Source organism: Oryzias melastigma, linkage group LG14 (genome assembly GCF_002922805.2).
Source record: "Oryzias melastigma strain HK-1 linkage group LG14, ASM292280v2, whole genome shotgun sequence".
NCBI classification, from domain to species: domain Eukaryota; kingdom Metazoa; phylum Chordata; class Actinopteri; order Beloniformes; family Adrianichthyidae; genus Oryzias; species Oryzias melastigma.
In genome coordinates this window covers 7,083,351-7,099,347 of record NC_050525.1, presented here as the reverse complement: position 1 = coordinate 7,099,347, position 15,997 = coordinate 7,083,351, and the positions used below count along the sequence as shown (strand labels likewise).

The 15,997-nt window shown below is 39.7% G+C and overlaps 1 protein-coding gene across 1 annotated transcript in view; it reads right to left on the bottom strand.

Annotated features, from left to right (window-relative positions):
• Window positions 1-14,237, bottom strand: part of cfap58 (cilia and flagella associated protein 58) — a 17,218-nt gene extending 2,981 nt beyond the window's left edge. Inside the window, exons 1-16 of the mRNA XM_024261700.2 lie at window positions 14,004-14,237; window positions 13,386-13,649; window positions 13,156-13,301; window positions 12,943-13,093; window positions 11,559-11,753; window positions 11,173-11,310; window positions 10,928-11,087; window positions 10,488-10,570; window positions 7,479-7,670; window positions 7,148-7,309; window positions 6,906-7,052; window positions 5,162-5,302; window positions 4,865-5,088; window positions 3,821-3,929; window positions 3,612-3,716; window positions 2,122-2,241 (exon numbers count right to left, since the gene is read on the bottom strand). Of these exons, the coding sequence (XP_024117468.1) occupies window positions 2,122-2,241; window positions 3,612-3,716; window positions 3,821-3,929; window positions 4,865-5,088; window positions 5,162-5,302; window positions 6,906-7,052; window positions 7,148-7,309; window positions 7,479-7,670; window positions 10,488-10,570; window positions 10,928-11,087; window positions 11,173-11,310; window positions 11,559-11,753; window positions 12,943-13,093; window positions 13,156-13,301; window positions 13,386-13,649; window positions 14,004-14,009 (2,343 nt within the window). The 5' untranslated portion in view covers window positions 14,010-14,237. The remainder of the gene's footprint in view (window positions 1-2,121; window positions 2,242-3,611; window positions 3,717-3,820; window positions 3,930-4,864; window positions 5,089-5,161; window positions 5,303-6,905; window positions 7,053-7,147; window positions 7,310-7,478; window positions 7,671-10,487; window positions 10,571-10,927; window positions 11,088-11,172; window positions 11,311-11,558; window positions 11,754-12,942; window positions 13,094-13,155; window positions 13,302-13,385; window positions 13,650-14,003) is intronic.
• Between the last annotated feature and the right edge of the window lie 1,760 nt (window positions 14,238-15,997).

Below are 15,997 nucleotides of genomic sequence, written 5' to 3'. Positions count from 1 at the left end.
TATTATGTTACATTTATCAATACATTTAGCTAATTTGTGATTTAATATCTTTTCTAGAATGTTTGAGAATTGTGGAAGGAGAGAAATAGGTCTATAGTTTGTAAACAGGTGTTTGTCTCCACTCTTATAGATAGGAATCACCTTTGCCATTTTCATTTGGTTTGGGAATCTCCCAGTTTGTAAAGATAAGTTACATATGTATGTAAGAGGCTTAGCAATACCACCTTTTTCACCACAGTCATATCGATATCATGACAATCTGCTGAGTTTTTACTATTGAATTTATTAACGATTGATATCAGCTCATTTTCATTCACATCAGAGAGAAAGATGGAGTGAGGGATCCTAGCGCTGGATGGAATATTTTCTATGTTGGTTTTGCACTTTGGAACTTCTGCTGCCAACGCTGGACCCACGTTTACAAAATAGTTGTTGAGACCGTATGCTACTTCATTCATAGAATAGGGGACCCCTAGCTATGTTAAAAACAAAGCTAGGGGACCGCTAGCTTAATTTTAACATAGCTAGCGGTCCGCTTTGTTTTTAACATAACTAGCGGTGCACTAGCTTTGTTTTTAACCCTTCCGCTCTCTTTGGGGTCCAGATGACCCCACATTTAAAGTAAACAAGCCAAGGAGAGCGGAAGGGTTAAAAGGGGCCATACCATGAAAATTCTACTTTTTGAGGTTTTAAAGCCTTATAGTGTTCATTCCTCTCTACAAAGAACCCCACAGTGGTATTTTCACAGTCATGTTGACACTGTATATGTACTGTGTATTTGTGTTGTGAACTAATGCAACAATGGCTGGGACTTCTAAAGGCAGAGATATGATGTGTGCATCTATCTTTAAAAAAATGTGGATACTGTTTACTTTGATTGGAGAAATGAAGAAAGAAAGCCTCTAGGATGATGTCATGAAGTGGGCGGCAGCCGCACGCAGCGGCAGGCGGAGCCTCAGGAATCGAGTCATTTTACTTCCGTGTAGGAAAAAACTCACAAAAATAATTAATATTTTGTAAATAATTTGTTTTTTAGTGTTCCCAAGGTAATACATGATCATGTCTATGGATATAGTTTCCTATGAAAGGCTTAAGAAAATTATGATATGGCCCCTTTAACGTAGTTATTTAGCGATTTATGTCACGCACTGTGGCAAGACAGGTGGATGTGGTCAAAAAAGAAAAGTTGGAGTTCTCTCAAGAGTCAAAAAATGACGTGAGATTGTGTTGCTTAAACAGCCAAAGCGTGCTTGGACCCCTCCCCTTTATGTGTCTAGGTCTGATACAAGACGCATAAGGGGGAGGGAGGTGGAGGAAACCTGTGCTAAACACAGCGCTTCTCCTGCTGCAACTCCTGGTCAAAGCAAGAGAAACATTTGTGGCATTTATCTGTGGAATTTTCTATATCGGACCAATATAGATAATCTTAAATTATGCGATATCGTCCGATACCGATACTGGCACCGATATATTGCGCATCCCCACAAATTATTCTCTCCCTGCTTGTGTTGCAAACAGGAAGTGCCTTCTGGTCTCAAGCATGAGGTACCCGCGGGCCCCACCTCGAGCGTTCAAAAATGTTTGATACACAGATTCTCCCAAAACCTGCTCACTCCTGATGAGCTCGAATGGTTGCCATAGAAATGATGATTTAGACCGACTCGGACCAATCACTGCTTAATTTTCTATAGGTGATGACACAGGTGCTGTGTCCATCTCATCTCAATGTTTGAGCCTTAAGGAAACTCCAAGACACACCTGTGCTTCTCTTAAGGTGCAGCTTCTCCTCTAGGGCAGGCCTCAACCCTGGTCCTCAAGAACCTGAACCCTGCCTGTTTCCAGCTCTCCCTGGACTGTTTGATGCTGACAACCTAAATCAGGTGTGTTCAGTCAGTCAGGACATGGAATCACCTGAGTCAGCTCATCAGAGGCAGCTGGTAAGGGACAACTGGAAAACAGGCAGGGTTAAGGCTCTTAAAGATCAGGGTTGATCTACCAGCCCTGACCTTTTGGGTTGGACAACCCAAAACCAGCATGACTAAAGCTTGAAGTACATTTCAAGACTTGAAAACAAAGATAGATAAGATTCTTGTAGTTACGTATGATGGCTGGAGCACACACCTTAAGCTTTTTGCTTCTGTCTCTGATGGTGAACTCGTACTGCCAGAGCTGCTCAGCTGCTTCTGGACCTGGTCGCCTGGCCAGAATGTTTTTCAGCTCCACATACAGCTTCTCCTTTTCCTACAAGGAATTGAAGAGTCATCAATACAAGAAACAAGTTCCATAGAAATTTTTAGTTGTGGGACATGATTTTTAAAAGTCTTGTGTTTATAATGTCGTGTGCAGTTATTCTGCTTTGAAGTGAAAATCACATCAAGAAATCACTCGACACAAAAATGTTTTAAAGATCATAAAGACAAAAAATTAAAACAAATGTTAAAAAACAGCTTTTCATTTCAGAATGACAAACTGAACAGATTGGAGACCGAGGTCGATGCTTTGTTTGCCCGAGTGTATCGTGTCGAAGTCTCCCTTGGGAAGCTGGAAGCCATCTTGGAGCGAAGTACAGCTCAACTTGAAGGAAACCCCTAAAATTGACCTGATCAGTGGATATTCCACCATAAAGAGGTACCTGGACATCCAGCAGGCAGGCAGAAGCTGTGTCTGCCGCGCCTAAACAATCTTCTCCAATCAGGAACCCTCGAGCCAAGGGCACACTCCCTTGGACATAACAAAACAATCCACGGCAGGCGCGATAAGCAGAGCTCGTTGTCTTGGAAACCTGCATTCCTCCCTTCTGCATGACTCTTTTCCAAGATTCAATGCCTTGGTGACTCTCTTTGCCGTAGAGCACGGTGCCGTAGAGCGCTGTGTGAAGTCACACAGCCGCCGCCAGGCTGGACGTGTGGGAGTCTGCTTGTGTCGACCTTTTCGTCTACCGTATTTTCCGGAGTATAAGTCGCACCGGAGTATAACTCACAAGAGCAATAAATGTCGAATCAAGAAGAAGAAAACCATACATAAGTTGCTCTGGAGTATGAGTCGCACTTTTGGGAGAGTACTCTGACGTTTCAGAACAAATCCGCCAAGTCCAGTGTGGCTAAAAATAAATAAATAAATACAATTTTAACCTTCTGTTGTGGCTCTTTGGCTTTAAGAAAAGTGCTAACAATGTGAATAAATATTAAATTAATTAGTTGAGTTTAGCACATTCTAATGTATGCTGCACCCTAGCATGTAGTTGTTGTCATAATGAAAGAAAATGTCACATTTGATTTTGAATTTTTAATGCAGCATGATGGTGTTATTTGACATAGAGAGTATTTTATTTTTAAAGGAACCTGTATTTGCTAATGTCAAAAGTAAAGACGTTAAAGTTTTTATTTAAAGAAAAATATCACACTTTTTAAAATTCTTTTATATTGTAGATATTTTAACGCTACATTTTCTAAAGGAATAGCTAAATGCCCACATAAAAAATAGTGTATTTTCTAAAAGACTAAGTAGGATCTGGTGGTCTGTCAGAAACTGGACCACATGACTCTTTTGGTGTTAAAGGTTGCAGACCCCTGATACAGAGTGACAGAAGACGGAACATATAAGAGATGCACCTGCAGTAGAAGTTCCCGCTCCTCGAGCTCCTGGGTTTTCGTGATCAGTCTCTTCTGCAAGCACTGAATCTTCTGGATGAGCATGTATTTACCGGGATCACCACCCTGTAAGACATCATCACATCTCTGTTTCAGTTTTAAGAAGAAAAGAAGCTTGCATTAATGAAATCAAACATTAAGAATATTTGGACCACAGAGAGGGACCTGACCTCCAGCTGCCTCCATCTGTGAATGTTGATAGGCTTCAGCTGCTCCTCCAGAGCGCTGTTCCTCACTCGTTCTCTGATCAGCTCTTTCTGCAGGTGGAGCAGCTCCTGTCTGCACATCGTTTTTCATTAAACCCCCCAAAAAGTTCATAAATATGTTCTGTCATTGTCATTAGTTAACTGTGTAAATCAAAGGACACACAAGCAAAAGCAAAATATTTAGAAATTAGATTTTTAATCACATAAACTGAAAAACTAAAAAAAGTTGCATTACCTGCAATGATGCTAGTGTTGATTAAATATGAGCTAAACTCCAAATTAGCTCCCAAATAAACCTTAGTGGATGCCAAATTGGCTAAAAATATAGCTTGTTTCTTAAATACTAGCTAAAGTCTAAAATAACCTAAAATCCCTCAGTAGACTAATTTAGTCAAAAAGGTTAGCATGTGGCTTAAATAGAAGCTAAACTCCAAATTAACTAGTAAAAACCTCAGTAAATAACAAATTAGTCAAAAACCTCAGCATGTTGCTAAAATATTGGCTAAACCTCAAATTAGCATAAAAAACTCAGTAGATAACAAATTAGCCAAAAACGTTAGCATGTTGCTAAAATATTAGCTAAACTCAAATTTTTATGAAAAGTACTATAAAAGATGAAAACATGGCCAATTAAGGTGTGTTGGTAATCTACTTAAAACTTTAAAATGTGTAGATGTTCTATTCAATTCCTATGTAGCATACTTTGCTCAATATTTTAAAAACTATAAAGTTTATGAATACCAAAAATACAAGCAGTCCTGAACAAGATGAACATTTGATACCAATATTACTGAAATCTCTGAAAGTGTGATTGAGTTTTTACATGCTGATAAAAGTATTCAAAGGAGCAGGAGAATCACTATGCTTCCTAAGCATTCACACAATAAACTGAGACTTAAACTAAACATTAAAGTATTCTTTTCAAACTCTGCATTAGTCCCCAACTTTTTTTTTTTCCTCAAAGCTGTAAAGCCCCTCTTCTCCCTCATCCTGATCATGACGCTTCACCTCAGCTCCTCGGTGTGGGGCACAGTCCTGTCCATCAGGCTCTTCTTGCCCTGCAGCCTCCTAATCTCCAGCTTGAGCAGGCGGATGTCCTCCAGCCTCTGCTTGTAGTGGAAATCCCCCTTCCCCAGGATGGACTGCTGGATCCTGATCTTCTCATAGAGAAGTGAGCGTTCATCATTTCTGTGCAGAAGCTGTTTGCCCAGGCTGTCCCGCTCGCCCATCACCTTTAGAGAGCATCATCATCAGACTTGGACATTTGGTTTCTTTAGGTTTGCATTCTTCTCCTTCTTTCTTTACCTGCTGCAGCTGTCCCTTCATTCTGATGTTCTCGCCGTCGTTGTCTGATATTATCTTTTGTAGTTTTTGGTGTTCAGCTCTTTGACTGTCTAAATGCTGCTTTGTTTCCTCCAGCTGGAGTTTCAGAGACTGCAGCTCCTCCTGACAAAAACACAGAGGGTCAGTAAAACTTTCAGATATGACGACAGAAACTAGAAAATGTCTTTGGGGTCGATTCAGGATCCGATTAAAGTAAATGAAAAAACAGAGTTTTTATTAAAGATTTGAATTTACGATTATTTCTTTAATATTTTTAGTATGTCTTTCAAGTTTACAATATATTTTTTTTCAAATTTACAATTCACCACGTCCAGCACCGGTTCGAGTTCTGTTGGCAGGTTAGGGTTAGGGTACGGGGTTTGGATACTGGATGCATCCTGAGGACTAGTCTACGTCCGGTACCGCATCCCGAGGTTTATGGACCCTTGATTTTACAAACTGCCAGCACGTCACAAAACGACAAGCACTGGTTTAGGTACCTCATGCGTCCCGAGGACTACTCCACGTCTGGTACCGCATCTGTTACCGCTTCGCACCCGGTATTTAAGCCATCGTGGGCAAACACAGATGGGGCCTCCATGGAACCCACCTGGGGCCCACTAATTCAGCCCAAAGGTAAACCATATGGGGCCCATATTGAAATGTTCACTGGGCAGCACCAGACGTAGAACTGAACTCAAACCGGTACCAGATGTGATACAGGACCCGAACCAATACTGGGTGCGAACCAGTAACAGATGAAGTACTGGACGTAGAGTAGTCCTTTGGACTCATCCGGTACCTAAACCAGTACTTGCTGGCTGTTTGTAAAATCAAGGGTCTGTAACCCTCGGGAGGCGGTACCAGATGTGGACTATTCCTCAGGACGCATCCAGTGAACTATATGGGGCCCACATTGAAATGTTCGCTGGGTGGGTTAGGGTACCAGGTTTGGGCACCCGATGCGTCCAAAGGACTAGTCCGGAACCAAACGCGTCCTGAGGACTAGTCCACGCCCAAGGGTTGTAGACCCTTGATTTTATGAACAGCCGGCTCATCAAAAAATGACAAATACTATTTTAGGTACCAGTACCAGACGCGTACTGAGGACTAGTCCATGTGCGGTTCCGCTTTCGGTATCCTTGATTTTACAAACAGCCAGCACGTCAAAAAACAACAAATACAGTTGTAGGTACCAGTACCGGACATGTATTGAGGACTACTCCATGTGCAGTTCCGCATCCGGTATCCTTGATTTTACAACTTTAAAAAGTGACGCAGAGGAGTCCTTAACCAAATCTCAATATGTGACGAGCTGGGCATGGGGATGTGTTTTCAAGATACACTTACTACACGCGAAACAATGGTACATTCCATTTATGACGTCCCTATAACTGGCTGTTGGAGCATCAAGGAAATTCAGGTAACACCTGCACTCCTCTTAAAATACGACCTCTTTACTATACAACACTCAACAGGACCAGAAAACCCAAAAGTGTACAGCAACTGGTACAGTCAAGCCCGTAGAAATAAATGTGCATCAACATTTTCATTCTTAGGTGATCAAGATCCATAGAGATATTGATATTTTATGAGGGACAGTAAACGTTTAGCTATTTCTTCCCCACCTCGTAAAGGCGAGTTGGTGGATTTCTTCAGTTAAAAATATCAGTTCTCATGTCTACGTTTGTTTTTTTTCTTGTGAAAACTATGACACTCCGCCTACCTTTAGGTTCTCGTTATCCTTCTCCAAGCGCTTGTGCTCGGCTACACTGCTGGCATAGTCCTGCTTTTTGATGCTGACCTCTTCTTTCAGCTGGGAAACCTGGTTGCTCATTGTCCTAATCCTTCTCTTCAACTCTACGATCTCGTCCTGTAGAGAGAATGAAGAAACACAAGTGGAATGAGGGAAAAAAGGACTATAACTGTCGTCATGTACGATATTAGTTTTTTTGGAAATGGTCGTACCTGAGCCTCTGCGATGTTTTTGCTGCACAGGTTCCTCTCAGACATGACCGACTCCAGCAGGCTCTCCTGCTGCTTCAGTTTGCTCTCTGCCTCTGCTGCCTTCTTCTTCCAGTCGAATATCTCCACATCTTTGACTTTCACATCATTCATTCTTTGCTGCACCTGAGGAAGCAATTTACCCTTTAGAGCAATTTCTAAATATTAACACGATTAACGTGATTCCAGTAGATTTTGAAGGAGAAAAGCAGCGTTTCTCCTTTAAAATCTACTGGAATCACGTTGATCGTGTCATTGGTTGAAAGGTGGGTTTGAGCGTCCCGGCGTGACCCACCTTTTGCATGAGGCCGCTGCTCTCATCGATGTAGCGGTCCCGTTCTTTCTCCAGCTGCTGGATGATCTTGCGCTGCTTCTGGGCCTCCTGCTGGTACCCGCTGATCTCCTGCTCCAGACTCCTCTTATCCAGCTCCAGGAGCTTCAGGAAGTGCTGCTGTTTCTCACTGGACTGCACAGCTTTCATCACGTTCTAGGAATGTAGAAGATGATGCGTGTGATTGCACCCGCAACGTCTTTTGTCGTTGGTGTTACGTCCTTTTTTTCTTTTATTTATTTCTTTTTTTTCAACTCGACAAACAGTCTGAACCAAGAATCAAGATGTCAACAAGCAACAAAAAAAAAAAAAAAAATAAATAATGCTGAGGAAATGTCTGAGATAAAAATGCATATTAAATTCCATGTCATAAGAGTTTGTTGAGGTGGTAAGGCAACAAAGAAACCCAGCAGGCTTAATGAAGGAGATCATGATGGAGATCATGACAATAACCAAACAAAAAGTCCAAAGAATTGAGTCCCCGGAACAAACAACGAGCGGACAAACCAGACATTAAAGCAGAGATAGTCAAACGTTCTTACATGTGGGCCACACAGGGTTCTAAAATTTGACAGAAGGGCCGACCAGTAGCAGATTTGTGTAATAATTTGGTAAAATGACAGGATCTGGATTAAAATATGCCTTCATTTTGATTGGAAAAGGACTTTAAAACACTACTTTTTTGGAGGCCATTTCAAAACTGTGATTTTTGTCAATGGGTTGATGTCCCTCATGGGAAAAGTCAATTTCAGGGAAATGTTGCATTCATGTGGTGTTGGAATAATCGGAAAAATGTCTTGGAAATCACACTATCGGAAAAACAACAACTCTTCAAACACTACACAAATGCAGAATAACTCTCTGTGCCTGAACAAAGGTGGATTTATTTGTAGTGCGCCATCTGTGGGGAGACACCTGAACTACAAGGAACATAAGCATTTTCAAAATCAAAATAGTTGAATTGAAGTAATCCTCAAGCTGCTGGTTCAATTCAGTTTCAATTCATTTTTTTCTATATATCCCAATTCAATTGCCTCGTTGGGATTCATTCAAGTAATTTTACAGAAACAGAAAGTCTGTCATGAAATATGAACAAAAGCTAAACAAAACAGACTGAATAAAACTGGTTATCCCTGCCCTTAGACCCTCCCTCCCAGTAAGGAAAAACTTTGGAGAAAACCTGAGTCAGGAAAAAAAGAAGAAACCTTAAGATTCCCACATGAGGGAGGATCCTATCCCTGGACGGACAGGCGATTTACCAGAACTGTTAAAGAGGAATTAACTTATCTAACTCTACAACTACACGTTTTAAATAGCAGGTCACCAACAGGGTGAGGATCCACCTGCAGAGGAACTGTACACCTTAGAGCAGCAAGTGATAAAATTCCTTACAAGCAGAAACAAACATCTGGAGAGTCAGCATATTTCACTCTTCTGCACATGGACAAAAGAGAGAAAGCAGCAATCATTATCAAACATCAAAAAGATCTCAACCTGGATATCCTGAAGCAAACCAAGAAATGGACAAGCACTGGAATATACATCAACATTCAACAAAGAAACGTGCTGAACAGCCGGATCCTCAAACAGCACGGACCACCAGAATAAAAGACTTGGTGTCACGGTCGACACTTCCATGTCTGTTTGTCTCCCTCTCCTGGTCACTGCTGCTGTTTTCCTGTTTTAACTTCACGGGTGTTCAGGATGATGACGGGGAACGCTGACATTCCTGCAGCTCACCAATCCTCCAGTACTCAGAGCAGTTCCTATACCATCACTCTGACAGTCCGTCAGCTTATCTCCAGTGCTATTGAGCCCACTGCTAAGCTTTGTTAAAGCTTAGCGTTTGATTCCTTGTTTCTTCCTGCACTACAGTTTTATCCTGCACCCTGGAACAACCACTTGTCTGTCCTAATCCTTCTTCCAGAAAACCACACGTCTGCTCTGCACTCTGGAGTTTAGCAAGTTCTCCCACTTAGAAATCGTGGGGGGCTCTAAAATTTTAATCTTAGGTGCATATCCACTGTGAGAGACGTAATCTACAAAAATGTATGATTTTATAAATAATGTGTATGCTACTGCTGTAAATCTGTTTTTAAACTCTGACCCTCGCAGACCTGTTAGTCCACCTTAAATAGTCCACCTCCACTCCACCTATTATCCTAAATTAGAAGCACCTGTTCGAGGTCATTAGCTTCATAAAGACACCTGTCCACCTCGTACTCCACCTACTAACATGACAAAGACCAAAGAGCCGTCAAAGACAATATTGTAGACCTCCACAAGGCTGGAAAGGACTACAGGGTAACTGCCAAGCAGCTTGGTGGAAAAAATAGAAAATGGATGAAGCTAAACATGACTGTCAATCTCCCTCTGACTGGGGCTCCATGTAAGATCCACCCTCATGGAGTCTCAATGATCCTAAGAAAGGTGAAGATTCAGCCCAGAACTACACAAGAGCCGCCTAATGAGATGAAAAGAGCTGGGACCACCGTCTCCATGGTTACTGTTGGTAATACAGTCAGACGTCATGGTTTGAGTTGTGCATGGCATGGAAGGCTCCCCTGCTTGACCAGCACATGTCCAGGCCCGTTTTTAGTTTGACCACTTGGATGATCCAGAGGATCATGGGAGAAAGTCAGGTGGTCAGTTCCAAATATTAACACTGAATTTCTTAGATGTTCAAATACTTGTATGTACTAGTACATACAAAAAAATAAATAAATAAAGGAAATAGAAATAAAGTTTGGAATTCCCAACAAAAAGTTGTTCAAATAAACTTTTGTAAAGAAGAAACTGGAGGACTTTGTAATGTGTAGTTAGTGTTGTGTGTGGTGGTAGAAGGTGAAAATCATCTAAATTTGTCTAAAATAATGTTTATTCTTCTTACTGGTCCTTTCCTGTCATGAAGATGTGTGCACTTACAATATGTTGTATTGAAGACTCAAAACATCAACTAAAGGTATGGCCCACCTTGCTTAAGATGTCTCTCTCTCGAGTCAGCTCATCTTTAGCTTTTTTCTCTGTTTCCACTTGTTTTTTGGCTGCTTCAAGATCTGCAGAGAAAGGAACAATTTATCAACGCTTTCATATTTTATCTCAAACTTAAACACACAGGAGACCAAAATCCAGAACACACCTTAGGTCAGATTTATTGAACACTTTGAAACTAAATGTTTAAAACTTTAAAAATGTAACTTTTCAGTATAACTAAAAATAATATTAATATTACTCCAGAATAAATCAACTTAAACCTGAAATAACTTTCAATATTTTACTCTCCATAAAAATATATTTTGTCAAAATTATACAGGTTAGAAATGAGCGTAAGATAACATCAGATATCAAAAATAAAATGATCTGGAGAGCCGGATCCGGCCCCTGGGACACATGTACTTTAAAGTAAAGCCTACCTTTCTCCAGAGCTACAGTCTGAGCTTTCAGAACCTCCATTTGGACTTCCACATCTGCCCTCTGCTCCTCCATCTGCCAGAACTTCTTCTGCGCAGTTTCTCTCATCTTGATTTGTTTGGAAATTTCCTGACGCATCTGAGTCACCTCCTCTTCTCTCACCTGGAGACAAAGTGCAGGAAAACTGTTTCTGACTGACCTCTGTTCAACAGGTTAGTGATTGTCGCACGCGGACAGCGTCGCGTACCTTCAGCTCGTTTGCGATCTGTTGATTGTCCACAGAGAGGCGCTCTTTGGTTGATGACAGCTGCTCAAACTCCTGCTGCAGCTTGTTCTTCCTGGTCTGCATCTGCTCCAGCTCCTTGGTGGTTCTATCGCTCAGCATCTGTCTCAGCAGGGTGGGATTACATCTGATGGATCGGGCTTTCATCTTATTTAGTTCACAGCGTTTCGTCGCTGGTAACACTTAAACACAAAACCTTTACCATACTGTAACTTCTAAACCGTTAACATAATCATTCCAGTAGATTTTGAAATCTACTGGAATGATCGTATTAACTGGAAAAATACAAGAATTATTCCAAAAACTTGGAAAGATTCCGTCAAGAGTAACACATCCGAGGTCATATTTACCCTTTGCTCTTTCAGCTGCACTTCCAGTCTCTGCTGCTCCTCTTTGGCCTTCTGGACGTGAAGACTCAGAGATTTGATTTCTCCTGACTTGGCCTCCATGTCCGTGTACAGCTGCTGCACCTCTTTGTCCAGCTTCTCCTTTAGTCTCACTTCACGGGAGATGTCATTCTGCTGGACCTGCAGCTCCTGCTGAAGCTGGAGTTACAAGCGGAGAAGAGAGACGCTAGATTGATTTTTTTTTTTTTTATTTAGATTTTATTTTTTCCAGATTGGACATAACGTTTTATTTTATTTATGTGCAAACATGTCTACATTTTGGTCAGCCAAATAACGTAGGGACTAAATTATGCTCTTTCATTGTTTCAAATTTACATGTAAATATAGGATCAATTTAGCAGTGAAAACTCAAAAACTCAGCAAAGAATGAGAAACTGTAAAAAAACATTTTTTTTGTAAATGTTTTAGTTTTTTTTTTTATTTCAAGTAGAAATGTACTTTTTATTTTCATTTTCATTTTTTTATGTTCAATTTTATTTTATTTTTTTTTATTTTCAATAATTCCTTCAAGTTTTAAATATTTATTCTCCCGTACAAAAGTGCTTTCAAATTTTCCTTTTTTTATTTTTTTTCAAATTTTCAATCTTGCTATTCATTCACTTTAAACTGACCCTGATTTGACCCCTTACAGTGAGGCTGGCAGGAAACTTTAATGAAATCCTGTTTATTTATTTTCTTTTGCTCCATCTAGTGGTGGAATTGCGCATTGCAGCCATTTCTTTAAATGACCATAACTTGCCACATGAATGAGCTAAAAACTTGCTTTTTTTTCAAAATTTTCTTATGTTTTTTCCTCTTCATGACTGGGCTAGCAGGCCGGACCATCTGGCGGGTCGGGTGTGGCCCGCAGGCCTTATATTTGACATCCTTGCTCTAAAGCCTTCAAACGTAATTCTTAGTAATTCTTATTCGCCTGATTTTTTTTTTTTTTAATCACAAGAACTTGGAGACAGTTTTTGTCATATCCATGTTTAATTGTTAAAAAGTGACGACATATTTTAAATGACAGTTGATTGCTTGTTCATGTACTCAAGCAGTCACCCTACTTCACGCCTTTGAATATAAGCACATCGCATTCAAATCACAGATTCTGTACCTGTGCATGTTACTCTTATCCTCTTTATTTTATTGTATTTTATTTTATTTATTGTATTTTGTTTTATTTTAGGCTCCAGCAACTCTGTGAAAAGGGATTCAGCGGGGTTAGAAAATGAATAGAAGGAAGTTGTGGAATCTTGTCAACTACTTTGAGATGCAGCGTAGAACATAAATGACTGAAGAAATGGTCTGTTTGGTTTCTGTTCATGGGAGCGTGTGTGATCTGAACCTGAGCGAGCGTCTGGGAGGCGTTCTCTCTCTGAGCCTCCAGCTCCTGCTGAGCTGCATGAGCCTCCTTCAGCCTCCTCCTCAGGTCCTCCCCCTTTGCCAACAGCTGATCCCTCTCCTCTGTCAACTCCTCAACCTTTTTGAGGAGTTCACTGAGACAGACAGGAGACGATATCAGGTTTGTCTGTTCCCGGCTGTGACTTTGAGGACTCACCTGTGCTGGTCTCTGTTGGTGTCAGTTTGTTGATCACTTTTGTGTGCGAGTTTGGAAATCTCCTCTCTCAGAAGGCTGATGGTCTCGCTGTCCTTCTTTTCTCGCTCGTGAGCAGCGTCCACCATTTTCCAGGCTTTGTCCAGCTCCTGAATTAGAGAATTTAAAGTAGTTAATTAGAGACTAAAATGAGAGGATTTCCTGGTGTTGAAGACAACGTTTTTAGGTTTTACCCGTTTCAAAGACGTCATAGTTGTCTCGTCTTCCTGGGACAGCTTCAGGGCGGCTGCCACTTTGGTTGAAGACGAGACAACTTCTGCATTTAGCTCCCTGCACTTAGACATCAGTCGTTGTTCATTGTCCTGGGACTTTTTGAGAGCGTGGGCCAGCTTTTCAAACTCCACCCGGATCTTATCCACGCTCTCGTCCCCCGCCAACTCCGTCAGCACCGCCTGAAACTGCTCCACCAGCTCAGAAGCATCGTCTTCCTTTTGTTCCTAAAGCAACAGCAGAGGGACAGAATGGAAGTTAAACGTGAACAAAGATGACCCCCACACACAATGAAAAAGTCTTTTCTTTCATGAGAACAAATGCAAATTTGAGTATTTCGTATTCATCAAAACTAGTCAAAATCTCTCCAATCTATTTTTGTTTTTCCATTTATCATCAGAAGTGTTTTAACTTCAATGACAGCAGACTGAATCATTAAAAACACTGTTCAGGCTGAAAACATTCCTCACTCCAAACCATCAGAGTAGCACAATTTAAGCATAAAAAAGGCAAAAAAAAATACACATTTAGAAACTAATTATTAAATATTTGTCCAGAAAAAGTCGGTAAAACACACGTACCTCCATTATTTAGGCTGTAAAGGTAAAAGTAATCTTCACAAACAGCTGGTGTTCACGTTAGTTTACTCCGGTTTCTTAGCAACCCCTGATCTCGCGAGAAGATGAGACCGAGCGAGACGCGGTCAAAAGCCGGCCCAGTCAGTTCGGATCGAGGTGAATGTGTCGGCGGAGATTTAAAAAAACGCGTCGAGGAACATTTCTGTCGCATTCGGTTTACATGAACAACAACGGCAATCTTCCTGGGATTTTGTTGTTTTTTTTAAGTTCCGAGTTTTTTTTCTTGAACTTTATTGAAATCAAACAAATTTACAGAACATTTTGACAAATGCATCCAAAACAAAGCAATGACAATAATAATATTCCAACACAGAATAGTTACAGCGGGGAGAATATGAGAAAAAAATATATAAGTTTTAAAACAAGAAGCAAAAATGTAAAAATTAAACAAGATAAAATAATTTAGTCATCAAGTAGGAAGGCACAATGGTTTGCTTTGGTGCTTTGAATCCTTTTGATGGCACAATAAAATGGATGTAGTTCAGTTATACAACCAAAACAACTATTTATTACTATTATTTTAAACTTGGTTTGAAATAAATTGACAATATTGTCTAATATTGTATAGTGTCTATTATCAAAGCTAAAACAAGTAATGAAATGTTCAAAATTCATTATACAACTTAATTTACTATTTATCAATCATTCCAATTGGTTCCAAAGATCAAAAGAAAATGCACAATTATAGAAAAAGGATAGATTCAGGGGAGTTTTTGCAAAACCTACAGGTGTGATCAATATCTGAAAATGCTGATATGTACATATTTGTTGGGTCAATACTGTAATATTTTTGAATGTATTTTTTCAAAGCTACTTTTCTTTCGTTTTTACAAACATCATATATGATGTCACTGATGTCCCAAAGTGAAAATCGAATCATGCTAAATATACAGTATTTAGTCACCTTTATTTAATCTGGATAATCCCATTGAGATTACAAACCTCGTTGGCAAGGGAGTCCTGAGAAAGACACAGCCACAGTTGGTAAAAAAAAATACCTTAAAACATGAAAACAAAACATTCAAAATACTAGAACAATAAATCAAACCTAGAATATATGTTATCATAAAACCGTGAGAGATTGAACTAATAAAGCGGTGATTAATAGAAACAATTAATTGTAATCAATTGTATTTTGTGGAGGTCTGTTTTTCTTTAGGCTTGGCCTTGAAGACTTTTAATGATGACTGTTCAATTAGTCTCCCACCTTTTTGTAAAATGTTTTAAGCCAAGGGAGATGCATGAACAAATTTGTCTTGAGACCAAATCTACAAAAACTAAGAGAAAAGGGTTCATGAAAATAGTTTTAAAAACATAAAATGCCATTTTCCTTTGGTCCCACCCTCTAATGTCCAAATTAAATGTTAAATACAAAAATAATAAAAACATTTGGTTAATTGTTTCACTGATGTCTATTGTAACTATGGGACTATTTGTTTTAATAAACAAAATATTTCCACTATATTTATTGTTCATTGTCCCACAACGTACCCGCAGTCCTCTTACCATCCAGTAGAGAATAACATGATATGCTGGATTTGACATCATCAGACAGTCAGCGGGAATCAACATTGATCTGTAAGATGAGATAATGAAGCCTTTGACATTTTATTACCTATTATTGAAGAATATGTAGCAGAAAATCAAGAAAGTGAATTTGAAGCCCAAATGTTTTCAATTTTGGAAAAACCCTTAATAAATCCTTTAGAAAAGTTCAGATATATAGACTTAGACTAAATAAAAAAGATTGAAAATTGTTTATTTTTAATTTAATTTTCAGATTTTAACATGGTCATGACAATTTTTTCTATTTATTATTGACTAATGTTCTTTTTGTTCAGACCATTTTTGCAACTCAGTGAAAGCTGATTGGCTAATGGGATAAGCTGAAAGGTGAACGACAACGTTTTTTGTTGACTTTGTTTTGGAATATTTTC